This window comes from Pleurodeles waltl, chromosome 1_1 (genome assembly GCF_031143425.1).
Source record: "Pleurodeles waltl isolate 20211129_DDA chromosome 1_1, aPleWal1.hap1.20221129, whole genome shotgun sequence".
NCBI lineage: Eukaryota > Metazoa > Chordata > Amphibia > Caudata > Salamandridae > Pleurodeles > Pleurodeles waltl.
In genome coordinates, this window is record NC_090436.1 from 859,504,250 (window position 1) to 859,530,727 (window position 26,478).

At 49.5% G+C, this 26,478-nt stretch overlaps 1 protein-coding gene across 8 annotated transcripts in view; it reads right to left on the reverse strand.

The window, feature by feature from the left end:
* The window catches only part of NAA35 (N-alpha-acetyltransferase 35, NatC auxiliary subunit), a 521,214-nt gene that overhangs the window by 6,817 nt on the left and 487,919 nt on the right, over window positions 1-26,478 (reverse strand). For all 8 annotated transcript variants that reach the window (XM_069229524.1, XM_069229487.1, XM_069229505.1 and 5 more), the window contains one exon: window positions 24,295-24,375. In XM_069229524.1, the coding sequence (XP_069085625.1) occupies window positions 24,295-24,375 (81 nt within the window). The remainder of the gene's footprint in view (window positions 1-24,294; window positions 24,376-26,478) is intronic.

Genomic DNA, 26,478 nt, shown 5'->3' on the forward strand with positions numbered 1-26,478 from the left:
AAAAGCAGTGCTTAAGGGTGTGAGGAATAGTTAAGTGGAGATGAGAGTATGCATGCGCAGAAGACAATGCTAAGAAACTAGTTGGTGTGTGAGATATGCAGAAGCAGGATTTCGGAAAGATGTGGGGTGAAGTGGTCAACAAAGTGATAGACAGCAGAGCAAAGTGGGATGAAGGGGAGAAAACTGAATGAATTAGACACTGAAGATAAGCCAAAGACCTTAGTAATGTTTAATTTACAATCCCTTAATTTCAGAATTGAAATATTTTCAATTCTAATTACCAGCAACAAAATTATTGTGGTTACCAATTTATCTGATACTGCTAAGAAGCACTGGCAAATCATATAGGTGTGGCTTATTTGACCTAGCTGTTGGTTTTTTGTGAGATGAGTGAATGCAACACAACGAACTTTGCTCCGTTGCTTCGCATCTAGATCTGTAGTATATAAGAAATCAGACCAATTTCCCACATCTTTTTGCTAATTAGCACCCTGCCTTGAAATGTTTCAGTCCTCGTCACATATCATTGATGTTTTCTCAAAATAAAAATAAATTTCAAGTCTAAAACTCAGCAGCTCACAAGTGGAATTTCTTTCAGTGGACGGTGGATCACAGAGACAAATAATGTCAGCGGAAGGTGGACCATCACGTCATAATGCATGGAAAGTCAACAAAATGTTGAGAGTGATTACTTACTAACCTTGCTGAACTCCACAGCTGTGTGCTTGGAAGCGCTGCGGCTAATAGTACCCTGCAATAAATCCTTTTTGAATTAGTGGATTATAACTCTGTTGCAGCTTTAATGGTATTTAAAGATGTCACTGCTCCAGCAGGCTTCCTTCTCGTTCTATAACACAGTCTATGCAGGCAGTGCTGCACCATCATGTGCTGAGCTGGTAAAAAAACAGTCTGATTCTAGAATGGGACAGAGTGTACCTCCCAGTTTGATACACACATTGTGTGTGATCAGTGAACTGGTTTGTAAAAATAAAATAAAAAAATTATAAGAAGGCAGAGCAGTGTTGACATGGGAACCCTTGACTAGCTGTGTGTCTGCTGCGCATGGGGGCCCACACTTCTGTTAGATGTGGGAGAAGTCCTGACTGCCAAAAGTTGTTCCCACCATGGACGAAGAAAAGTTCTGAAAACTAAAGGCAAGAGTTGTCTTATGCTTTTACCTTCATAAATTCATTTACAGGGCCATAGCACTAAACTAAGCTGCAGAGAATTTAGGGTCAACAGTGGGGAAGGATATGCTGTAAAAGTTTCCACAAGTTCCAGTATGGATACTTGTTCAGGTCTGAGGTAATAGCGGTCTATGATAATCTTGGGTATCCAAAATAGGTCTAAAATGATCAGAACCAGTATATATGTATTTCCATTAGATTTTTATAAATGGAATTCAGGTGAACAATCCAGATTAACCTAAAATCCAGGCATTGCTATGACTGTCATGGCCCTAATTTTGGACACCTTTAACCAATCGTCTGCTCGATTATGGAAAACGTTTAATACAATATTGTTTGGGTCTAACTTGGAAAATATGAGATAACGTTTTTTTTCTAAAGTATTTTGATTGTGGCATTTGCTGCATAAAAGAGATTATGCGGTTTGTGCATGGTCGCTTTTTTTTTAGTTTATAGTGTTCATATTGTCTATCTGTTCTCTCGAAGTTTTCACATGTTGCTCCAATATTGCTTCACTCTCCGAAGTTTACAAGCAAACAATGTCTTCCCTCAGATGTTTACTTATCAGCCGAAACATTTCTAAGTAACTGTGCGTAAACCCGGTAAATGGATCTGCCTCCCTAGACGTCCTCTCACTGACTCACCTACAAGTCACTCTGTCTCAGATAACAAAAACAACAGCAAGCATTGCATGATGTAATGAAAAGTGCTAAAAAACCTGTACGCTCACAATCAAGCAGGAGGATTTGGAGAAAAAGGAGCACACATCCAATAGCAGCCACAATGCAAACAAACAAGAAGCTTTCATGGCGGACGAGGCATAAGGCACATTTAGACCCTGCTCCTTATATTTTTCCTGAACTTGGCGCGGACTCCTGTGATAATTCATACCGTACACGATGGATCCGTGGCACCGAGAGATAGGGTGAGAACATGTTGTTTGTCAGGTGTCCACGGGGGTCTCGTGCAGTGCTGTGTCATGCACTGAGGGGAGGCACCATAGAGAACTTGATTTACAATTTACAAACAACACTACGATGGCTCAGGCCCGCACATATTATTGGTGTTTTAGTATTATTAAAGATCTGGTACCATCTGGCAATATACCTGGGGCCTGCAGTTGTCATACTTGTGTCAGAAACTTCAAAATACGGATGTGAGTTGCAGCGCGACTCTTCAACCGCAATTAGTTACTGTAGTACCAAGCACTGAGGTACTGCACAAACTAAACAGTTAGGGTAGCTTGTGCTTCACCCTGCTGCGTTGCCCGGAAAGCGGTACACACAGACATGTAGACAGTACTTGGAAAACACAGTAGTGAGGAGACCTCTGATTGGCTGATTGAAGCGCGATCACTCAGACATGAGTCCAAGCTGCAAAAAGTTGATCAAGACCTATGCTCTGTCAGCCCTATGGCCTGGCCATTGTTTTTTTAATTTATTTTGCAGGTCAGCTTTCCCCAAACTTGGGTAAAGTGATAGAGCAGCTAAACTCTGGTTGGCGTAGGTGCTTTGGGGTCCCTAGTCATAACAAGGAAGCAAGTACATTTTTTTTAGGCCTGTTTTGGCACTGATTTTACCATCTGAGGCCAGGGGTGGCAAAAGCCGTGACAGGGGTCGCAAGGGGCAATTCAGGGATCGCAGCTGCGTTCCCTGGTGACCCCTAATCAACACTCATGCTCAGGGGGTTGCTTCTTAGCCAATGTGCAGCACATTTTAAAGCAGAGTACAACCCACCTGGAGATGGTTCTTGTAGATAAATAGCCTCTTTTTCGCAGGCTTACCCCCATTTTTTGCCTGTTTGTCAGTGTGTTTGACTGTGTTCACGGGGATCCTGCTAACCAGAGGTTGAACCACCAAGGAAAAGCTCTGTTCAACCAGCCACATCCAGAGGCGCAGAGCCTCCTGACAAAGGTCCACGACCCATTCTCGCCCTGCTTGTTGCTGTACCACATGGCAGTGTTTTTTCCATGAACACCTGCACTACCTTCCTTTTTTATGAGGGAAAATAAATACTTTCAATACTAGCTTGATCGCCTGGAGCTTCAGCAGGTTGATGTGGAGTCCAACTCTGCTGGAGACAAGATACCTCTGATCTCAGCCTCTCCGATGTTGCCACCCCATCCCATGAGTGACACATCTGTCCGATCTGGTTGGGGAAGGGAGAGGAATCTGCCTCTGGCCCAATTGTGGTTCATTAGCCACCACTGCAGATCTTGTGCAGTTGCCTCTGAGATCTGAACCATGCTGGAAACCCCTGATGCTGCGCACAACGGAAAGGTTGGTAGTAAAGTGCCCTCTTTCTTGGCATGGTTACCCCCATTTCCTGCCTGTTGTCAGTGTGTTTGTCTGTGTCCACTGGGATCCTGCTAACCAGGACCCCAGTGGCTATGCTCTCTCCTGTAAATGTTGGTGACTATACCTTTTTCTTCCCACATCTGGCATACTGTCCCCCCCATGTAAGTCCTTAGTATATGGTAGGTACCCAGGGCATTGGGGTACCAGAGAATCCCTCTGGGCTGCAGTAGTTATTCTACCACCCATAGGGAACCCATGCAAAGGGTTCTGCAGGCCTGCCACTGCAGTCTGCGTGAAACGGGTGCATGCACTGATTTTCACTACAGGTCACTGCACTAGGTCACTATGAGTCACCCCTTTGGTAGGCCCTCTCATCCCAGAGGGCAGGATGCAGGTATGTGTGTGTGAGGACACCCTTGCACTAGCAGAGGAGCCCCCACCAACTCAGGTCCATTATCCTGGACTTCGTGAGTGCGGGGACGCATTTTACATGTGTACTGGACATAGGTCACGACCTATGTCCAGCTACATAACGATAACTCCAAGCCTGGGCATGTTTGGTATGAAACATGTTGGACATATACCCCAATACTTCTGCAAGTACTGGAAGTATGATTCCATGCACTTTGGGGGCTCCTTAGAGGACCTCAAGCATTGCTACCACCAGTCTTACAGGGTTTTCCGGGCAGCCCAAGCTGCTGCCACCACTTTGACAGCTTTCTGCCCTCCTGCTACTTGATTTGATCAAGCCCAGGAAGGTAGAACAAAGGATTTCCACTGGGAGAGGGAGGTAACATCCTCGCCCTTTGGAAATAGGTGTTACTGGCTTGGGAGAGGTAGCCTCCCCAAGCTACTGGTGTGCTTTGAAGGGCACATTTGGTGCCCCTGTGTGCATAAACCATTCCACACCGGTTCAGGGGCCTCAGTCCCTGCTCTGGCATGAAATTGGACAATGGAGAGGTGAGTGACCACTCCCCTGTCCATCACCACCCCAGCGGTGGTGCTCAGAGCTCCTCCAGAGGGTCCCTGGGTTCTGCATCTTGTTTCCAAGGCTGACAGGGAACTTTGGGAGCATCTGAGTAGCCAAGCCAGGCAGGTGATGTCAGAGGCACTATCTGATAGGTGGTCCTCTTGGGTGGGTCCTCATATTCGATGTGCAAGACTCCAGCAGGAGTCCTCTGCAATGTTTACTTCATCTTCTGGCCCCTGGAACCATAACTGGACTTCACAGGAACCTACAATCTGCAGCTATAGCGACGGCTCTGCGCTGCAACATTGTTTCTCCGGCTCCATCCATCGACTGCAACATTTCCCCGGCTGTGCATCCTCTGAGGGTGACAAGTCTTCAGTCTGCAACAAGAAGCAAAAAGGAATCTCCCTTGGAGCGAAGGAGTCACTCTCCTGCATCTGCAGGCACCTACTGGAATGACGACCAGCTGCGTGGATCTCCTCTCACCCAGAGCTGCATGGATACTGCATCACGGGTGGTGGTCCAGGGTAGTCTTCTTGGTCCTCTTTGCCAGCTGCCCAACTTTGGCGTATGTTAGCCCTTGCCTTTCCACGCAGGACAGTACCCACATGCACTGCATCTCTTGCAGCTGCCAAGGCTTGTTTGCATCTCCTCCAAGGGATCTTTAGACAACGTGTAGCTCCAGCCCCCGGCACTGCTTCCTGCATCGCACAGCCTTCTGCGTGGTTCTCCAGCAGCGAGGGATCCCTTTTTGTAGTGCTGCGTTGGCTCCTGGATCCCTGTCTTGTGGGAGCTGACTCTGCTCCTGTGGGCTCTCTCTGTTGCTGTGGGCCCCTTCTAACTTCCTCTCCTGGGTTGAGTCCTCCTGGGCCTTGCTGGTCCCCGGCAGCTCCATTTTTCCATTAACTGCGATTTTGCCTTTGCCAAGGCTTGGTGGTGGAATTCCTCCACCCACACTTGTCTGCAATCTTCATTTCAGCGTGGGACATCTTCTGCATCCCTCAGGAACTCTTCTCCGACTCCAGGGCTGAAGTGCTGATCTGATCTTCATCGCTATTGACCAACTCCTGCAAGGAACGCTGGGTGGGTAGCAGCTCCTACTCCTCCTGGACTCCACTGTGACTCCTGGACTTCGTTCCCACTCTCCACAGGTCTTCCTCTCCAGGAATCCACTGCTGGTTTCTTGCAGTCTTGTCTGGGCATCTTATTTACCTTTCTTTTGAGTTTGGGGAAATTCCAGTGATTTACTCTTGCTTACCTGGTCACTGGGGGGCACTGTGTTACTTAACTCTGTGGTTTTCTAGTACTCCCAGCTCCCCTCTACACATTCCATGTACCTAGGTGGGTATCCTGTGTTCGCATTCCTTTTTTTTAGTATGTGGTTTGGGCTCCCCCTAGGGCCACTATTAGTAATTCACATTTGCACTCTTCTATAACCATTTTATACTTATTGTTGTTTACGACCAGATGATCCTCCCAGGTGGAGCTAAAGACAGCTATGTCATCAAGATAAGCTGCGCTGAAGCCTTCCAACCTTGGAGAACTTTATTCACCAGCCTCTGGAATGCGGCAGGTGCAGTTTTCAACTCAAAGGGCATCACAGTGAAATAATAGCGCCCACCAGGGGTGGTAAATGCTTTTCTTTGTTTAGCATCCTCTGATAACTTGATCTGCCAGTAACCAGCAGTCAGATCAAAGGTGCTCAGATACTTGGCAGATGCCACTGTATCTATCAGCTCATCTGCCCTAGGCATAGGATGAGCATCTGTTTTAGTAACAGTATTGAGACACCTGTAGTCTACACAAAACCTAATTTCCCTTTTGCCATTCTGGGAGTGGTGTTTTGGGACAAGCACTACACGACGAGCCCAGGGGCTGTCTGGGGGCTCAATGATTCCTAGGTCTAGCATCTTATGAACTTCAGACTTGATCTTTTCCCTTATGTAGGAAGTTGGCTCTGCATGTACTATTTCAAAGTAAGAAATAGCATGCACAGAGTCCAAGGGTTCCCCTTGGCGGTAAGATAGTGGCAAAAAGAGATAATTCTAATGCTCTATTTTGTGGTAGTGTGGTCGAGCAGTAGGCTTATCAGAGGGTAGTGTTAAGCATTTGTTGTACATACACAGGCAATAAATGAGGGACACACACGCAAAGACAATTCCAGGCCAATAGTTTTTTATATAGAAAAATATCTTTTCTTAGTTTATTTTAAGAATCACATGTTCAAGATTTACAAACAATACTTTAAATGAAAGGTATTTCACTCAGGTATGTTAGGAACTTTGAATCATTACAATAGCATGTACAGTTTTGGCAAAAATGGCAATAAGCTATTATAAAATTTGACACAGTGCACAATTCAACAGTTCCTGGGGGAGGTAAGTATTTGTTAGTTTGTCAGGTAAGTAAAGCACTTACAGGGTTCAAAGTTGGGTCCAAGGTTGCCCACCATTGGGGGTTCAGGGCAACCCCAAAGTTACCACACCAGCAGCTCAGGGCTGGTCAGGTGCAGAGGTCAAAGTGGTGCCCAAAACGCATAGGCTTCAATGGTGAAGGGGGTGTCCCGGTTCCAGTCTGCCAGTAGGTAAGTACCCCCGCGACTTCGGATGGCAGACCAGGGGGGTTTTGTAGGGCACCGGGGGGGGGGGGGGGGGGGGGGGGGGGGGACACAAGTCAGCACAAAAAGTACACCCTTAGTGGCACAGGGGCAGCCAGGTGCAGAGTGCAAACAGGCGTCGGGTTTGCAATAGGTCTCAATAGGAGACCCAGGGGTCTCTTCAGCGATGCAGGCAGGCAACGGGGGCGGGGGCTCCTCGGGGTACCCACCACCTGGACAAGGGAGAGGGCCACCTGGAGGTCGCTCCTGCACCGGAGGTCGGATCCTTCAGGTCCTGGGGGCTGCGGGTGCAGTGTGTTTCCCAGGCGTCGTGTTCTTATAAGCAGGCAGTCGCGGTCAGGGGGAGCCTCTGGATTTCCTCTGCAGGCGTCGCTGGGGGGGCTCAGGGGTGTCAACTGTGGCTACTCACAGGGTCGCAGTCGCCGGGGAGTCCTCCCTGTAGTGTTGGTTCTCCGCAGGTCGAGCCGGGGGTGTCGGGTGCAGAGTGGCAAGTCTCACGCTTCCGGCGGGAAACGTGTGGTCTTTAAAAGTTGCTTCTTTGTTGCAAAGTTGCTGTCTTTGTGGAACAGGGCCGCTGTCCTCTGGAGTTCTTGGTCCTTTTAGATGCTGGGGTCAAAGCAGTTGGTGTGTCCGTCTTCTCTGCAGGGCTTCAGGTCAGCAGCCCTTCTTTGTCTTCAGGTTGCAGAAATCTATCTTGCTTGGTTCTGGGGACCCCTAAATACTCAATTTAGGGGTGTGTTTATGCTTGGGGGTTAGTAGCCAATGGCTACTAGCCCTGAGGGTGGCTACACCCTCTTTGTGCCTCCTCCCTGAGGGGGGCACATCCCTAATCCTATTGGGGGAATCCTCCATCTGCAAGATGGAGGATTTCTAAAAGTTAGTCACTTCAGCTCAGGACACCTTAGGGGTTGTCCTGACTGGCCAGTGACGACTCCTTGTTTTTCTCATTATCTCCTCCGGTCTTGCCGCCAAAAGTGGGTCCGTGGCCGGAGGGGGTGGGCATCCCCACTAGCTGGGATGCCCTGTGGCGCTGTAACAAAGGGGGTGAGCCTTTGAGGCTCACCGCCAGGTGTTACAGTTCCTGCAGGGGGAGGTGAGAAGCACCTCCACCCAGTACAGGCTTTGTTACTAGCCACAGAGTGACAAAGGCACTCTCCCCATGTGGCCAGCAACATGTCTGGTGTGTGTCAGGCTGGCAACACTAGTCAGCCCACACTTGAAGTCGGGTATGTTTTCAGGGGGCATCTCAAGATGCCCTCTGGGTGTATTTCACAATAAAATGTACACTGGCATCAGTGTGCATTTATTGTGCTGAGAAGTTTGATACCAAACTTCCCAGTTTTCAGTGTAGCCATTATGGTGCTGTGGAGTTCGTGTGTGACAGACTCCCAGACCACATATTCTTATGGCTACCCTGCACTTACAATGTCTAAGATTTTGCTTAGACACTGTAGGGGCATAGTGCTCATACACCTATGCCCTCACCTGTGGTATAGTGCACCCTGCCTTAGGGCTGTAAGGCCTGCTAGAGGGGTGACTTATCTATGCCATAGGCAGTGTGAGGTTGGCATGGCACCCTGAGGGGAGTGCCATGTCGTCTTAGTCATTTTCTCCCCACCAGCACACACAAGATGGCAAGCAGTGTGTCTGTGCTGAGTGAGGGGTCCCCAGGGTGGCATAAGACATGCTGCAGCCCTTAGAGACCTTCCCTGGCATCAGGGCCCTTGGTACCAGGGGTACCAGTTACAAGGGACCTACCTGGATGCTAGGGTGTGCCAATTGTGGAGACAAAGGTACAGTTTTAAGGAAAGAACACTGGTGCTGGGGCCAGGTTAGCAGGCCTCAACACACTTTCAAATCATAACTTGGCATCAGCAAAGGCAAAAAGTCAGGGGGTAACCATGCCAAGGTGGCATTTCCTTACACCTTACATGATCAGGTTGCCTGTAAATCTTGCTCTTAACAGGCAAGCTGTCCCCTGCATCAATGGTGTGTTCACACCATGTGATCTGACCAGGTGTCAGGGAGAACAGTTCTGAGAACTGTTCTACGAGGTTTCAGCAGTGATCTTTTGGGACTCAGAGAGGCAGTCAGCAAGCACTACCCCATCAACTGCACTGTGGGAGAAGAGGTCAGGGAGAGGGTCACTCTCTTATTCCTAACCCTCATCAGTTGCTATAAGCAGAGTCATATCAGCCCTGGCATAGTAGGGTTTAAGGCGATTCACATGAAGCACCCTTTGGGGGCTTCTGGGAATGCCAAGGTCTACAAAGTAGGTAACCTCATCTTTTTTCTCGACAATGGTGTGGGGACCACTCCACTTGTCTCAGAGTGCCCTGGGAGCCACAGGCGTCAGGACCTTCACTTTCTGTCCTAGCTGGTAGACAGTCAGTACAGCCTTCTAGTCATGCCCATGTTTCTGCAACTCTCGGCACTCCTGAAGGTTTTTACCTGCCCTCTTCATGTACTCAGCCATCCTTGATCGGAAGCCGAGCACATAATCCACAATGCCCTGTTTGGGAGGCTGGAGAGGTTGCTCCCAGCCTTCTCTAACAAGAGCAACGGGACCCCTAACAGGGTGCTCAAACAGAAGCTCAAATGGGCTATAGCTCACACCCTTCTGAGGGACCTCCCTATAGGCTAAGAAGAGGCATGTTAAAAGGACATCCCACCTCCTTCTGAATTTCTGAGAGTCTCATTATCATACCCTTGAGAGTTTTGTCAAACCTCTCAACTAAGCCATTTGTTTGGGGGTCATAAGGAGTGGTGAACCTGTAACACCACATTCTTTCCACAAGGCTTTCAGGTAAGTAGACATGAAGATTGCGCCCCTGACTGATACCACCTCTTTAGGAAAGTCCACTCTTGAGAAGCTGCCAAGGAGGGCTTTTGCCACTGCAGGATCTGTAGTGGTCCTGGGAGGAATGGCCTCTGGGTACCTGGTAGCACGATCCACTACTACCAGTATGAATCTATTCCAAGAGGCTGTTGGAGGGTCGCGGGGGCCAACAATGTCCACCTCAACCCTTTCAAAGGGAACCTCAACCACAGGAAGTGGAATCAAGAGGGCCTTTGGAGTGCCACTTGTCTTGCCACTGGCTTGACAGGTGGCACAGGAGCGGCAAAACTCCTTTGTGTCTTCAGACATGTGGGGCCAGTGAAAGTAGGGACAAGCCTGTCCCAAGTCTTGCTTTGCCTCAAGTGACCTGCCAGGGGAATGTCATGTGCCAAGGTCAACAGGAACTCCCTAAACTTCAGAGGATTACCAATCTCCTGGTGGCACCAGGTTTGGGATCCTTTGATTCTGAATAAAGGAGACTGGTTTCCCAGTACACTTTATGAGTGCCACTGACATCCCCTGTCTCTTGTGCTGGAGCTTGCTGCCTCAAGCTCTCTAATGTGTGACAAGTCTGTTGTTCCTTACTGAGCTCCTCCCTAGTGCCCCCACCCGCCCCTAAGAGCTCAGCTGTGGCAGCTTGCAGTTCCTCTGGTGTAGGTTCCACCCAAGGAGTGGATTCTTGTGGAATCATCACTGGAGGCTGAAGCAGGAGGTACCTTTTTATCCTTCCTGTTCTATGTTTAAGGAATCCCCTGGGCCATTGTTCCAGGCTCCAAGGTCCCTTGTTCTTTCTGGTTTTTTGTCTGTGCTCTGGTGAGGGCAAAGATATGCCCTTGGATGCCCAGCACTGCTGTATGGGCTTACAGCCCAAGCTGAAGACTCCAAGTCATTCCCAAGTAGACATTCTACAGGTAGGTCTGAGGATACCACAACCTTTTTAGGGCCAGTAACCCTTCCTAGCTAAAATCAATAAGTGCCATGGGTGGCACAAAGTGTTATTATGAGCACCAGTCACTTGGTACGTGTGACCAGCAGGTGTTGCTCAGAGGACACCCGTTTTCAGTCAGCATAGTGACACTGGCACCTGCTTCCCTGTAGACCTCAGCCTCAACACCATTGATTAGGGGATGCTGCCTGAACTTACCCATATTAAGAGGACAGGCAGTAAGGATGGCAAAGTCAATGCCCCCATCAGAGACTAGGACAGCCTCAGTGGTCTCTCTAACTATCCCAGACCCCACTACAGTCCCCAAGATCAGCCCAGCTACACTCTTGGACTGACTACTGTTAGTAGTCCCACCACTACTGCTATTGCTGGGGCACTAGAAGTAGGGGTGGAGTTAGTAGTGGTGGGAGGCTTGGTGCTTTTCTTAGGACAGCAGCCATCCCCTGCCCTATTGCCTTTGTTCCTGCAAACACAGCACCAAGGATGTTTGAAGTTAGATGAAAAGGAAGATGAAGAGGATGTATTTCCACCCCCAAAGGAGTTTTGTGGGACTAATGAAAACTCTTTACTTTTATCTTTGTCCCCACCCTTATCCTGATACTTACCTGCGTCCCTCTTTTTGTGGTCAAACCCTGTGTGAGATTTCATACTCACCCTGGTGCGGACCCAATTATCTGCCTTCTTTCGCAATTCTTATGAAGAGTTCAGACCAGATTACACCAGGTACTGATGCAACTGATCAGATGCACAGTTGTTTAAAATGGTCTCTCTTAGAATTAGGTTATACAAGCCCTGATAGTCACTTACTTTGCTCTCATACAACTAGTCTTCCAGAGCTTTCACAGAACAGTCCACAAAAATCTTTCCAATCCTGCGAGGACTTTTTCTTGGTCTCTCTGAACTTGATCCTATACTGTCCAATAGTTACACCAAACCCTTCTAACAGTGCTGCGTTTACAACTGTGTAGTTGTCTGCATCCTCTTCTCTGACAGTTAGGAGTCTGACCCTACCTCTGTCAGAGAAGGAGAGCCACAAAATTGCTGCCCACTGCCTTTGGGGGACCCTCCGTACCTTACAGGCCCTTTTCAAAGATGTGAACCACTTATAGATGATATCTCCCACCTTGTAAGGTGGGACTATCTTGTTCAGGTTCCTAGAGTCAAAACAGTCCTCCTTGACCCTACTGTCCCTAAAACTGAAATTGAAACTGCTGCCACCATGGGGTGCTAACCCCAAACCCTGTCTTTCCCCCTCTACTGCCAAGGCCTCCCTATCTAGGGCCAGCTGTGGCTGCTGTAGTCTCAGCTTGGTTTCCTCCAAACTCAGTTGCCTAAGCTCCCTATCTAGGGAATCTTCCCCTGAGGTGGAGTAGTGGGTCCCCTCAGAGACTGAGGAGACATGAAAATGGACAGAGGAGAATCTATCCCTCCTCTTGGGAACCCTCTGAACCAACCCTCAATGGGTAAAGGTGGGCCTACTAAAATTACCCCCTTCTCACTATCTGCAGTGCTCCTAACAGGGCTGTGGTATTCCCCAGGTTCTTCCTGACCCTCCCCAGTGTAGCCCAAGTCTACCCTGTCTAGGACTGCAGGGTCAGCTTCTACTTCTTCCTCCTCCTGGTTACCAGCATTGTCCTGGTCAGCCTGGAGGAGTAAGCCAAGAAGCAGACTCTTGTTGGGATTTCTCCCTGTCTTCCGTTTTCTCTCAGCACTCATCTCATCTCCCTTAACTCTTGGAAAGTTAGACCCTCATACTGAGAGTCCAGGGCCTGAGAGGTGTGCTCTACTGAAGACATGATTTCTAGCTAGAGAGGTGTAGGAGTCCCTTACTACTCTAACACTAGGCTCCCCGCACAGTTTGGAGCAAGGGCAATACCAGACCCCTAGCTTACCCAAACTCAGAAGACTAGAACCCTAACACTAAGTGTAAAAGTGAACCTACAGCTAGGAATGGTCTATCCTGTGGAAAGTACCTAGTGACAGAGTGGTAAGGCAATTGCAAGTGTCTTATCCCACAGCTGCACCACTAATGTAGGAAGCTGGCCTGGTGTGTGGTGAGCACCTATGGTGTTATCCCCTTATACCAGGTCCAGGTATCCCCTATTAGTGAGGTGTAGACAGTGTCTAGGAAGCCAGGGCTCTCTAGAGGTAGCTGTGGATAAGCAGCCAATACTTATCTAGGAGACATGCAAATCTTATGCAATACCACTAGTCACGCAGCACTCACACACATGACAGAACAACACAGTGTTACAAAAATAAAGGTACTTTATTATGGTAACACAAATTCTAAAATACTGTAGAGACAATACTCCTCTAGAAGGTAAGTAAACATACTATTATATACACAATAGTAGTCAGGAATAGGCATAGAAGACAATAAAAAACAGTGAAATAACAGAAAATAATGGAGACCCTAGAGGAAGACGAAACCATATACTAAGTAAGTGGAATGCGAAAGTCAGTCCCCCACCCAAGGAAGTGGAATCTGTAGAGGGGAGCTGGAGGAATTAGGAACCCCAAAAGGTAAGTACCAGGGTGCCCACCAGCGACCAGGAGAGAAGAGGTAAGTACCTGGGTTTTCCCCAACCCACTGGTAAACTTTGTAAAAGGACTGTGCAAGACCCAAGCAAGACTGGAAAGAACAAAAGGTGGATCCTGACAGAAGAGGGCCTGCAAATGAAGGGGAGCAAGTCCAGTTCGAGCTGGAGTGTCCGGTTGGTGCAGGAGCCACTATCCACCCTTCTGGAGATGCAGGACTAGGTTGACGGTAAAGACAAAGAGTTGGATGTGCAGCACAGGAGCAGGAGAAGAGTTCCAGAAGTGATGCAGTCAATGTCCCACGTCGGAAGAAGAGTTGCAGTCAGTCAGTGGTGTGGAAAAACCACCAACAAGCCTTGGTAAAGGCAAGAGTTGCAGATAAACAGTTGCAGAGTTGCAGGGGACCAGGAAGGTCCACGAGGAGTCAACCCACAGAGGGGAGTCGCAGGTGACCCTCAGCAGTGAGGAGAGTCGGAAGTTGAGAATGCAGCCTCCACACACAACTCACAGGCAGCAGGCACAGGAGTCACAGTGAGGCCTACTCATCACACCTGGAGAGGAGTCCCACATTGCCAGAGTAGCAGACAGGAAACTGTGCTTTGCAGGGAAGAGTGCTGGAGGCCAGGGCTACACGGAGCCTGAAGATCTCTTGGAAGAAGAGCCAACAAGTCGTGGTAGCTGCAAAAGTCGCAGTGCACAGGGGTACTGTCCTGTAAGGAGAGGCAAGGGCTTGCCAGCTCCCAAGTTGAATAGCTGGTATAGAGGACCGAGGGGGCCACTCCAGACCACCACCTGTGTTGCAGGACCCACGTAGTTTTGCAGGAGAGAAGATCCATGCAGTAGGTTGTCGTTGCAGTTGGTGCCTGCGGATGCAGGGGAGCGACTCCTTCACTGCAAGGGAGATTCCTTCATGCTTCTTGTGCAGGCTGAAGACTTGTCGCCCTTAGAGGATGCACAGCCAGGGAAATGTTGCAGTTGCTGAAAGGAGTCAGAGAAACAATGCTGCAAAGTGGAGTCATTGCTGGAGTTGCAGATTGTCGGTTCCTGGAGGGTCCAGTTGCAGTCCCGGTGGCCAGAAGATAAAGTAAACGATGCAGAGGAGTTCTGCTCGAATCTTGCATGATGAATCTGAAGACCCACCCTGGAGGGAGCCCCTAAATAGCCCAGGACGGGGGACTGGTCACCTAACAGGGTGACCACTTATCAGGCGGGGGCTGTGATGTCTGACCTGGCCACTCAGATGTTGCCAGGGGCCTCTCCTCACCTTGGATTCAAGATGGCAGACTCAAAAGGCCACCTGGAGGAGTTCTGGGCACCACCCCTGAGTGGTTACTCTCCTTTCCATTGTCCACTTTTGTGCCAAATCAGGGACCGGGGGTCCCTCAACTGGTGTAAACTGGTTTATGCAAAGAGGGCACCAAATGTGCCCTTCAAAGCATACAAGTGGTTTGGGGAGGCTACTCCTCCCACGCCATGTAACGCCTATTTTAAAAGGGAGAGGGTGTTGCCTCCCTCTCCCAAAGGAAATCCTTTGTTCTGCCTTCCTTTGCCTGAGCTAGTCACACAACACAAGGGCAGAAACCAGTCTGTGGGGTGGCAGCAGCAAGGGCTGCCTGGAAAACCCCAGAAGAATGGTAGGAGCAATGCTGCGGGTCCTCTAAGGAGCCCCCAAAGTGCATGGAATCATGCAACCAATACGGGCAACAGTATTGGGGTATGATTCTGACATGTTTGATACCAAACATGCCTAGGCTCGGAGTTACCATTATGTAGCTGGACACAGAAGTGCCTTGTGTACAGTACATGGGTAAAATGGCTTACCCACACTTACAAAGTTCAGGAAAATGGAGCTGGAGTTTGTAGGGGTACCCCTGCTCATGTAGGGGTGCCATTACACAGATGTACTTGTACCCTGCTCTCGGGGCTAGGAGGGCATGCCATAGGGGTGACTTACCTGGTGCAGTGACCTGTAGTGAAAGGTTGCATGCACCTTTTTACCCAGGGTGCAAGGGCAGGCCTGCAGACACATTTTACATGGGCTCCAATGGGTTTCATAATATATGCTGCAGCCCATGGGGATCCCTGGTGCCCCAATGCCCTGGGTACTGAGGTACCATATACTAGGGGCTTACATGGGGGCACCAGTATGCCAATTGTGGGGTACTAAGTCCGGAACAACCAAATTTGGATGGAGAGAGCACAGTCACTGGGGTCCTGGTTAGAAGGATCCCAGTGAACACTGTCAAAGCACACTGACAGCAGGCAAAAAGTGGGGGTAACCATGCCAAAAAGAGGGTACTTTCCTATACAGGGCAGATAGAACACCTGAGACAGAGTAAGCATTTTGAACTTCTCCTTCTTGAGGAAGAGATTGAGGAACTTAAAGTCTAGGATTGGGCGGATGCCCTTGTCCTTTTTGGGCACCAGTAAGTAGTGGGAATAGCAACCACAACGTACTTCTGGTACAGGGACCCTCTCTATGGCTCACTTGACCAAGAGAGCTGTAACCTCATCACGGAGAAGTGCTAAGTGATCCTCCATCATCCGATCGTAGAACGGTGGCATGGATGGAGAGGTAGTCTTAAAGGGGAGGGAGTAGCCCCTTCAGACTATCTGCAAAACCCATCTGTCTGGCATGATGGACTGTCAGCGAAGCAGGTAGGTAGATTGTAGGGAAATGTCTCCATTGGCATGGTTACCCCCTTACTTTTTGCCTTTTATTGATGCCAGTTATGATTGAAAGTGTGCTGGGACCCTCCTAACCAGGCCCCAGCACCAGTGTTCTTTCCCTAAACTGTACCTTTGTTCCCACAACTGGCACAGCCCTGGCACACAGATAAGTCCTGTGTAACTGGTACCCCTGGTACCAAGGGCCCTGTTGCCAGGGAACGTCTCTAAGGGCTGCAGCATGTATTATGCCACCCTGGGGACCCCTCAATCAGCACATGCACACTGCCTCACAGCTTGTGTGTGCTGGTGGGGAGAAAATGACTAAGTCGACATGGCACTCCGCTCAGAATGCCATGCTCTCAACCCACTGCCTGTGGCACAGGTATGTCACCCCTCTAGCAGGCCTTGCAACCCTAAGGCAGAGTGCACTATACCACAGGTGAGGGCATAGTTGCATGAGCACTTAAACCCTACAGTGTCTAAGCCAAACCTTAGACATTGTAACTGCAGGGTAGCCATAAAGAGTATATGGTGTGGGAGTCTGTCAAATATGAACTACACAGTTCCATAATGGCTACACTGAAATCTGGGAAGTTTTGTATCAAACTTCTCAGCACAATAAATGAACACTGATGCCAGTGTGGAATTTATTGCAAAATGCACACAGAGGGCATCTTAGAGATGCCCCCTGCATGCCAGTCCGACTCCTAGTGTTAGGCTGACCAGTTCCTGCCAGCCTGCCACAACCATACGAGTTTCTGGCCACATGGGGTGAGTGCCTTTGTCACTCTGTGGCCAGGAACAAAGCCTGCACTGGGTGAAGGTGCTTTTCACCTCCCTCTGCAGGAACTGTTAACACCTGGTGGTGAGCCTCAAAGGCTCATGCCTGCTGGTACAGCACCCCAGGGCACCCCAGCAAGTGGAGAAGTCCGCCCCTCGGGACACCGCCCCTACTTTTGGCAGCAAGTCCGGAGGAGATAATGAGAAAAACAAGGAATCACCTCCCAGTCAGGACAGCCCCTAAGGTGCTCTGAGTTGAGGTGACCCATGCGTTTAGAAATCCTCCATCTTAATTTTGGAGGATTCCCTCAATAGGCTTAGGGATGCGCCTCCTCCGGGATGTGCCCCCTGTCCTCAGGGAGGAGGCACAAAGAGGGTGTAGCCACACTCTAGGGCAGTAGCCACTGGCTACTGCCCCCCAGACCTAAACAACCCCCTAAATTTAGTCAAGATGGCCACAGCACACAGAGTATAAAGTCCAATGGTGTGACAGGGAAAATATCCCTGAAAGTATATTGTTGAAGTGAAAAGTAGACTGGAGTCCAAGTTCTTGTTTTGCAGATGTTGCCTTTAATTGTAGATGCCAGAGATCATTGTGTCATCAACGAGATACAGCCAACACGTGTTTCGTCACACAAGTGACTTCATCAAGGCTGGGCCGTCCGGTCAGAATGGTATGTGACAAAGGTAAGTAGTGAGGGAGCCCCGTGATCGGTTAACTGGGCTCCAGAAGGTCAAATATAACTTCTAGGACCTGTCAGTAGTGTACCTGGGTGAGGTAATGAACACGTAAGAAGAGGGCAGTGGTAGTAGTAGACCCTGATAAGCCTGTGGTCAAAAGCCTATAAGGTGGAGGAGTATGGCACCAAGTACTCAGATCGAGTACTTGGTGCCCAGCCTTGATGAAGTCACTTGTGTGACGAAACACGTGTTGGCTGTATCTCGTTGATGACACAATGATCTCTGGCATCTACAATTAAAGGCAACATCTGCAAAACAAGAACTTGGACTCCAGTCTACTTTTCACTTCAACAATATACTTTCAGGGATATTTTCCCTGTCACACCATTGGACTTTATACTCTGTGTGCTGTGGCCATCTTGTTCAAATTCGTCTATGGGTACTTTGGTACCCGTCTTTGTGCCTACGGGGTAGTAAGGCACTGGGCCAGGCTGCACCAGACCCTGCTTTTACTTTGATTACTTGTCTCATTACAACTGTTTTACTGCTCAGATGTGCGGCGCCTTTCACCCTCACTACCCTTTTGTGTTTTCTCTATGATTATGTTCCCCCTAAATTTAGTATTTAGGGATGACCATGAACCCAGGAACTCAGATTCCTGCAACCTACAACACGAAGGACTGCTGACCTGAATGCCCCGCAGAGACGACGGATATGACAACTGACTTGGCCCCAGCCCTACCGGCCTGTCTCCAGACTCAAAGAACCTGCACAGCGACGCATCCAGCGGGACCAACGACCTCTGGAGCCTCAGGGATACCCTGCACCCAAAGGACCAAGACCCTCCCGAGAACAGCAGCACTGTTCAGAAACTGCAACAAACTTGCAACTTTAAACAACTTTAAAGAGACTCTTCCTTCACGCCAGAAGCGCGAATCTTCACACACTGCACCAGACACCCCCGGCTCGAGTCCAGGACAACAAACACCGCAGAGAGGACTCCCGGGCGACTCCAATGACGTGGACACCCTATGTTGACCTCCCTGCAGCCCCACAGCGACGCCTGCAGAGAGGATCCAGAGGCACCCCCTGACCGCGACTGCCCGGTAACAAAGGAACCCAACGCCTGGACCAAGCATTGAACCTGCAGCCCCCAAGACCGACAGGAACCACATACCAGTGCAGGAGTGACCAGCAGACGGCACTCATCCTAGCCCAGTCGGTGGCTGGCCCGAGAACCCCCGTGCCCTGCCTGCATCACCAGAGTGACCCCTGGGTCCCTCCACTGCTTTCTATAGGAAACCCGACGCCTACTTTGCACACTGCACCCGGCCGCCCCTGTGCCGCTGAGAGTGTGTTTTGTGTGCTTGTGTCCCCCCCCCCCCCTCCCAGCGCTCTTCAAAACCCCCCTGGTTTGCTAGCAGACTGGAACCGGAGCACCCTTGTTTTCGATAGGCGCCTATGTGTTATGGGCCCTCCTTTGACCTCTGCATCTGACCAGCCCTGTGTTGCTGGTGCTGTGGCTTTGATGTTGCCCTGAACCCCCAACGGTGGGCTGCCCATGCCCAGGAGACTGACTGTGTAAGTGCTTTACTTACCTGAGAAACTTAACCAAAATTACCTCCCCCAGGAACTGTTGATTTTTGCACTGTGTCCACTTTTAAAATAGCTTATTGCCATTTTAACCAAAACTGTGTGTATTACTGTTTTAAGTGACTGGCAATACATCGGGCTCCCTGATCCAGAAGGACAGTGGATCCCATGTCCCCAGCCACGCAGAGGCTGGGCAGCATGTGCAGTATAGTGGCTGGAGGGAAAAAGACGTGAGTGGGTGCCCCTTCAGTAGCCATGAAAGCATGAAAGGGGAAAAATGCAGACTGAGGGGGACGAGGAGACAATGCGAGGCCCGGGGCCATAGCAACAGAATCCTTGAAGCGCTCTAGCGCCAAGTCTGCTTTCTCTCCGAAGAGACGGGTTCCATCAAACCGCATGTCCAGAAGGGTAGTTTGGACATCCCCCCGAAAAGCCAGAAGTCCTCAACCAGATGTGGTACCTAAGGGCCACTGTCGGTGCAACTGCTCTGCCCAGTAAGTCAGTCGTGTCCAGTCCACATCTGATTGTGAACTTTTCTGCATCTCTCCCTTCAGCAACAGCTTGAGAGAGTACAGCCTGGGCCTCCTCCAGGACTTGTGGCAGCATGTAAGCACCGTATCCCACAACATGTAGGAGTAAGGGCCCACAAGCATGCAGAGTTCATGAACTGCAATGCCAGGCTGGAGGAAGAAAACATCTTCTTCCCAAGCTGGTCCAGCCTCTTGGATTCCCTATCCGGGGATGTGGAAGGAAATGGGCTGTGGGATATTGAGGCTTGGATAACCAAGCTCTCTAGGGTGAGGTGTTGCATCACGAACGATGGGCCAGTTGGAGCAGGTTGATGGCGGCGGCAATATTCCTGTTTGACAGGAGCACCTGTGTTGGGTTTGGACCTGGTACCCAGCAGGACATTGTTAAGGGCTTCATTAAAGGGCAAAAGAGGTTCCGAGGATGAGGCCCCAGGCTGAAACACCTTTGTCAGGAGGTTAGTCCTGACTGCCACCAAAGGCAGCTCGAGGCACAGGACCTCAACCGCTCTTTGCGCCACCATGAAATAAGACCCTCCCTCCTCTGTAGCCACTGTACCGGGAGAAAGCATGCCAGTGTCAGGGGAAGTATCTGGACCACTGGCTTCACCCAGGTCTGTACACCAGTCAATAGGGTCTTGTAGCCGGTCTCCTAGAGGGTCCAGCGACCCCTCCCGTTCCTCACTGTACCGCAACTCACAAGAATAAGGGTCAGGATCCGACATAAGGGGCAAGACACCTGTCAAAGTCAGAATTGGCATTGCGCGACGCCAATCCTGCTCTGTGTCGGAGTCGGCAATGAGGATGGGTTAGACACCGCCCTGGGGCACGGGCAGCGTCAGGAGCATCAACGTCCGAACCAGTGTTGAAGAAGGTCGAGGCGGTACGACTGACGCTGGTTCAGAACCGGGAACGGATGAATTGGTTCTCCCTGGAGCCGAGAAGAAAGCAACGGGCGCGTAACCTGAATGGGCCACTTTCAACCCTGCAGGGCCTGAGGGCACTCCAGCAAGGTCAGACTGCCTAAAAATGAGGCGCCTGGCCTCATAAAACTCCCTGAGTTGAGCAAGGGTTGGTCTGGCTCCAGGAGATTCATAGAGGTGCGGAGCCGTCCCAGACGTAGGGTCCGAGGACAGAGGCCTAGAACGACGACACTCCTTTTCCCCATCTTATCGACTGACGGACGGCATGAAGTCAAATAACATTTGTTCTTGTGCCTCAACTTAACTGAGTGTCCCAAAGACTTGGAGAAGGACAATGATGAAGGGGGCTCTGCAACTGATCCTGGGATCTTCATATTGACTGAGACCTACGCGGAGCCGAGCGCTGAGCTGCAAGGAGCTTTAGGGACCGCTCCCTCAAACCTTTCAGATTCATGGCCCGGCATTCGGAGGATGACTGGCTAGCAGGATCCCAATGACACAGTAAAAACACACACTCAAAAACAGGCCAAAAGTGGGGGTAACCATGCTAGAAAGAGGCTACTTTCCTACACTGGTCCTATTTAGGCACCACCCCGGCGCGCTGATGTCAGTTCTTTTCTTTCTGCACCACACTAGCACTAATCCAAGGAAAAGCTACCCCTTTATGTCTAACCTTCACTTGCTGAAGGTTAGGTGCAAAGTTACTAAGTGTGAGGGCACCCTTGCACTAGCAAAGGTGCCACCACATAGTTCAGGGCCATTTCCACGGACTATGTGAGTGCGGGGACGCCATTGCACGCGTGCAATACATATAGGTCGATACCTATATATAGCTTCACAATGGTAACTCCGAATATGGCCATATAACATGTCTAAGATCATGGAATTGTCCCCCCACTGCAAATCTGGTGTTGGGGAGTCAATTCTATGCATCCTGGGGGCTACACCATGGACCCCCAGTACTGCCAAACCAGCTCTCTGAGGCTTGCACTGCAGCTACAGCTGCTGCCACCTCACAAACAGGGTTCTGCCCCCCTGGGGTCTGGACAGCCCAGTCCCAGGAAGGCAGAACAAAGCATTTCCTCTGAGAGCAGGGTGTTACACCCTCTCCCTTTGGAAATAGTTGTTAGAGGCTGGGGACGGGTAGCCTCCCCCAGCCTCTGGAAATGCTTTGAAGGGCACAGATGGTGCCCTCCTTGCATGAACCAGTCTACAACGGTTCAGGGACCCCTTCTCCCCTCCTCCGGCGGGAAACTGGACAAAGGAAAGGGGAGTGACCACTCCCCTGTCCATCACCACCTCAGGGGTGGTGTTCAAGACTTCAGCCATCTTGCTTTGCAAGGTATGGGGGCACTCTGGAGGGCTCTGAGTGGCCAGTGCCAGCAGGTCACGTCAGAGACCCCTCCTGATAGGTCCATACCTGATAAGATAGCCAATCCCCCTCTCAGGGCTATTTAGGGACTCTCCTGTGGGTTCTCTTCAGATTCTGCTGGCAAGATTCCTTCACAAATCCTCTGCAACAACTTCAGACTCTTCTGACCTCGGATCAACCGCAGCCTGCTCCTACAAACACTGTAACTGCAACAAAGTGTCTACAAGAGACACTTTTCTTCAGCAAACTCAGCTCCAAGTCAGCAACTGTAACAGTTTCCACAGTGTGCACACTCTGGGGACTCCCTGTCTTCATCCTGCACCAGAAGGACCGAAGAAATCTCCCATGGAGTGACAGAGTCACTCCCCTGCTCCAAGCAGGCACATTTGAAGACGACGACCGCCTGGGACTCCCCTCACAACGACGAGCGTGCTCCTAAGGACACAGAGGGTGGACATCATCAATATAGACTGTCCTGAGGTCCTGCTGACACAATTTGGAGGAGGTAAGACCTTGCCTTCCCCGAGAACGATGGTACCCCTTTGTACTGTGTCTTCTTCACCTCCTGGGGCCTCTGTGCACTCTTTGCAAAATTCCTTCGTGCACAGCCTGGCCCAGGTCCCCAGCACTCCATCCTACGACGCTCAACTCGCTGAGTTGTTCTCCGGCGGCATGGGACCTTTTTTGTTGTGCTGCATCAACTGCATTTTGCACCGCCTTTGAACCTGGATCCTGCGGTTTCTGGGGGTGCCGGCTGGCATCCTGAGGGCCCTCTAAAGTGCTGAGAGCCCCCTCTTCCTCCTTACACAGAGTTGAGGCCCCCAGGTCCCTCCTGGGTCCATCCAGCACCATTTTGACGAAAAAACGCACTTTTGTCGCAGCCAAGGCTTGTTGGCGCCTTCCAACACGAAATCTCGCCTGCAACGATCTTCACGTCGTGGGACATCTTGTGCATTATGCAGGAACCTACTGGCATCTTCCTAGGGTGCATTTCTGCAGTCTTCGACTAACCGGGGACTCTTCTTTTGCACCCTCTTCTGGGTTAGCAGGGGCTCCTGTCCTTCCTGGAACTCCTTTCAAGTTCTGGACTTGGTCCCCTTCCTTTGCAGGTCTTCAGGACCAATAATCTAACAGTTGTTCTTTGCAGACTTGGTTGGCTGCTGCAAAATCCCCAAAACGAGGTGTAGTGTGTCCTAAGGAAACTTGCAGTACCTTACTCCTGCTCTTCTGGGCTCTGGGGTGGGGTAATTTACTTACCTTTACTGTATTCTTACTCTTCCAGCGATTCTGCACACACTACACTTGTCTAGGGAGAATTTGTGATTCACATTCCACTTTCTTAGTATATGGTTTGTGTTGCCCCTAGACCTATTTTCTCCCATTGCATTCTTTAGGATTTCCTACTGTTTGCATTGTTCTAGGACTATTTACTTGTCTAATTCTGCTGTCTAGTGTATATATTGTGTATAATACTTACCTCCAGAAGGAGTATTGTCTCTAAGATATTTTTGGTACTGTCACCCAAATAAATACCTTTATTTTTGGTAACACTGAGTATTGTCTTTACTTGTGTGTAAGTACTGTGTAACTATAAGTGGTATTGCATGAGCTTTGCATGTCTCCTAGTTCAGCCTAAGATGCTCTGCTATAGCTACCTGTATCAGCCTAAGCTGCTAAAACACTACCACATTTCACTAATAAGGGATAACTGGACCTGGTATAAGGTGTAAGTACCCACGGTACCCACTACAAACCAGGCCAGCCTCCTACAACCAGCGATGTCATATCTGAGGGACACAATGCCGATGATGGACGGGGAGTCGATCAACACCACTTATTGGCGCACAGGAATACTGCTTGGGAAAAATATCTGGATGCAGGCTGACGCCTGGGGAAATTCTAAGGTAAGGAATGTGCAACTAGATGTCTTTCTCAGATTAAGTTGTAAGATTACGCCACGTTTCAATGATGCAATATTTAGTGACTCAAAATATGTGGAATTTAAATATGCAAGTTTACTCCAATTTGAATACTGGAAACAAACGTGAAAATTAGTTTCAATATCAACAGACGATCAAACATCCAAAAAGTCATTCCAGCCTAGCTTGTAAAGATTAAAGTAGATAACAAGCTACAGCATTTTAAGACGGCTGTCTGTGGAAACGAATGGATCACATTAGCCCACTTTCATTTTCAAATCAGTGATTTTAAAGTTAAAATGTAATTAAAAAGCCTTAAGAAAGTGCTTCAGTTTGAAACGTGTTGTTTTAAGTCTTTAGTGGAAAACCCCACATTTTACTCCTATGCTCTACATTTACAAATTGAGTGCAATAGCAGAAACATATTCTTACCTTGGAATCCTTCTTGTGACCGCCTGCAAGCAGTTTCATAACTACAATATTGGGTTTTGCAACTTTTAAAATCTGATTGACCTGTATAAAAATAAGGAAAAATTAGGCGATGCATAAATGGTTCAAAACAGATGGAATTATTTACACTGAATAATTACATGGATTTAAAATTTAAGTCCAACACAGCTTAACTTTGGAATGAGCTCATGGTGTGCAACCAGAGCAGAATGGCATAATGCCATAATGCCATGCTGTACCGTGGGAAGAACAAGAAGCTGTTGTGGTTTATTGTGAGGTAATGATTAAAAGCGCCTTTGAGTTCAAGCTGCCTTGCGATTTCCATTAACCTTAGAACACAGTGACATAAATGTGGAGCTAAAACTTTCTTTCAACCCGAAGAGTACAAGCAGCTACTTCATGATGCTTTGTATCCTTCCACCGAACGTTTGCTTATATGTATATTTATATTACATAATCAGATAGTCAAAGACCTGCAATACACTTTCATTTTGAAGATGATTTCTTAGTATGAGCTGGAGGGCCTTTACATTTGTGCAGTGTTGTGCGTGTGGATACTTCACATAGTGTGTGTAGGAGGCTTGCTCAGCAGACAGTGTACACCTATAGGTGAGGCACCCTGTACTGAATCCAGGCAATCCTTAGTGATAGTGTAGGCGGTTCTAGATAACCAGACCTTTCAAATGGGTAGTTGTGGAGAGCAGCAAAGGCTTATCCAGGAAGGTGTAAAGCGGTTGCAAATACCACACAGGTCAGTCAGTGACGTACACACAGGAATGAACCACACCAGTGTTAGAAAAATGTTATATTTATTGTAACACACGCTCTAGAACTAACTTTGGTATATCTTCTAACTGGAGATATGAACATACAATAATATACTTAAGCAACAGGTAAGTAAAGGCATAAAATAACATGAGCCCCTATGGAGGGGGCAAACCATATACTTAAAAAATGGAATGCGAAATTCATCCCCAACGCACACTACCACCCAAGGATCCTTAGGACTGGGGAAGTACTAAAACCCCCAAGGGTAAGCAGGTAGGATTCGCCAGTCACCCATGTGCAGAGTTGTAATCCTGGGTCAGTGTCCATAGGATAACATGGGGAAGTTGCGGTTGGAGTTTTTGCATTTTAGGACCCTTAACAGAGGACCCTGAGGAAACCCGTTGGGACAAGGGAGGCTGGATGGTCCCCATCCAAGTTGTGTTGGAAGGAACCCAGATGTGGATTCCTGAAAAAGAGGACCTAAGGCAAGAGGGGACAGAGTCCAGACCACCTGAAGGTACCCATGCGGTGCAGGACTGCAATGCCCACCCTTCTCGAAGATGCTTTCCTATTGAACGGTGGACAATAAAGTGCAGCTGTGGAGTCCAGGTGATACGGAAAGATCCCAGGGGGCATCCACAAGCTGTCCCACATCGGTTGTCGAATTGCAGAGTCAGTGATCAGCGGGACCACCAACAAGGGTGGCAAATGCAAGGAAGCATTGCACGGAGATTGCAGGAGTTGTGGGGACCACCAAGGTCCAGGTGACCCAACCTTGGCAAGTAGGTCAGGGCCAGCTCTCAGCAAGCAGAAGAGCCAGAAGGAATTGTTGGAATCCCCAGGTGGACTCTCTGACAGCCGGCAAAGGGAGTCGCAGCGAGGCCTCAGCACAGCAAAGAGGGATGCCCATTTCGCAGGAGCTGCAGAGTTCTCTGAGCTGTGTAGTGCTGGAGGCTGGGGCTTCATGGCGTTAGGAGGTCTCTTGGCAGAAGAGCCTACAAGCCTTGGCAATGACAAACAGATGCGGTGCACAGAGGTTCCTGCCAAGCAGCTCCATCGAGGGACCACAGACTTCCCAGTTGCAAGGAAGATAGGTCAGACTTCTGGAGAGCCAGAGAACCACCACCTGTGTTGTAGAGCCTTGCAGAGTCCGTGGGACAGCAGGATCAACAAACCGGTCATAGTCGTTGATGTGCCCTCGGATACAGGGGAGTGACTCCTTCACTCTAAGGGAGATTCCGTCTTGCTTTCTCAAGTGCAGGCTTAGTCCCAGTGACTCTGGAGGATGTAGGGCCAGGGGGGTTGCAGAAGTCTTGCAAAACTTGGGAACAAAGTTGCAGTAGGAGCCGTCCTACTGGTTACAGTCTTGCTCTTAGTTTCAACGAAGAGCAGCAGCAG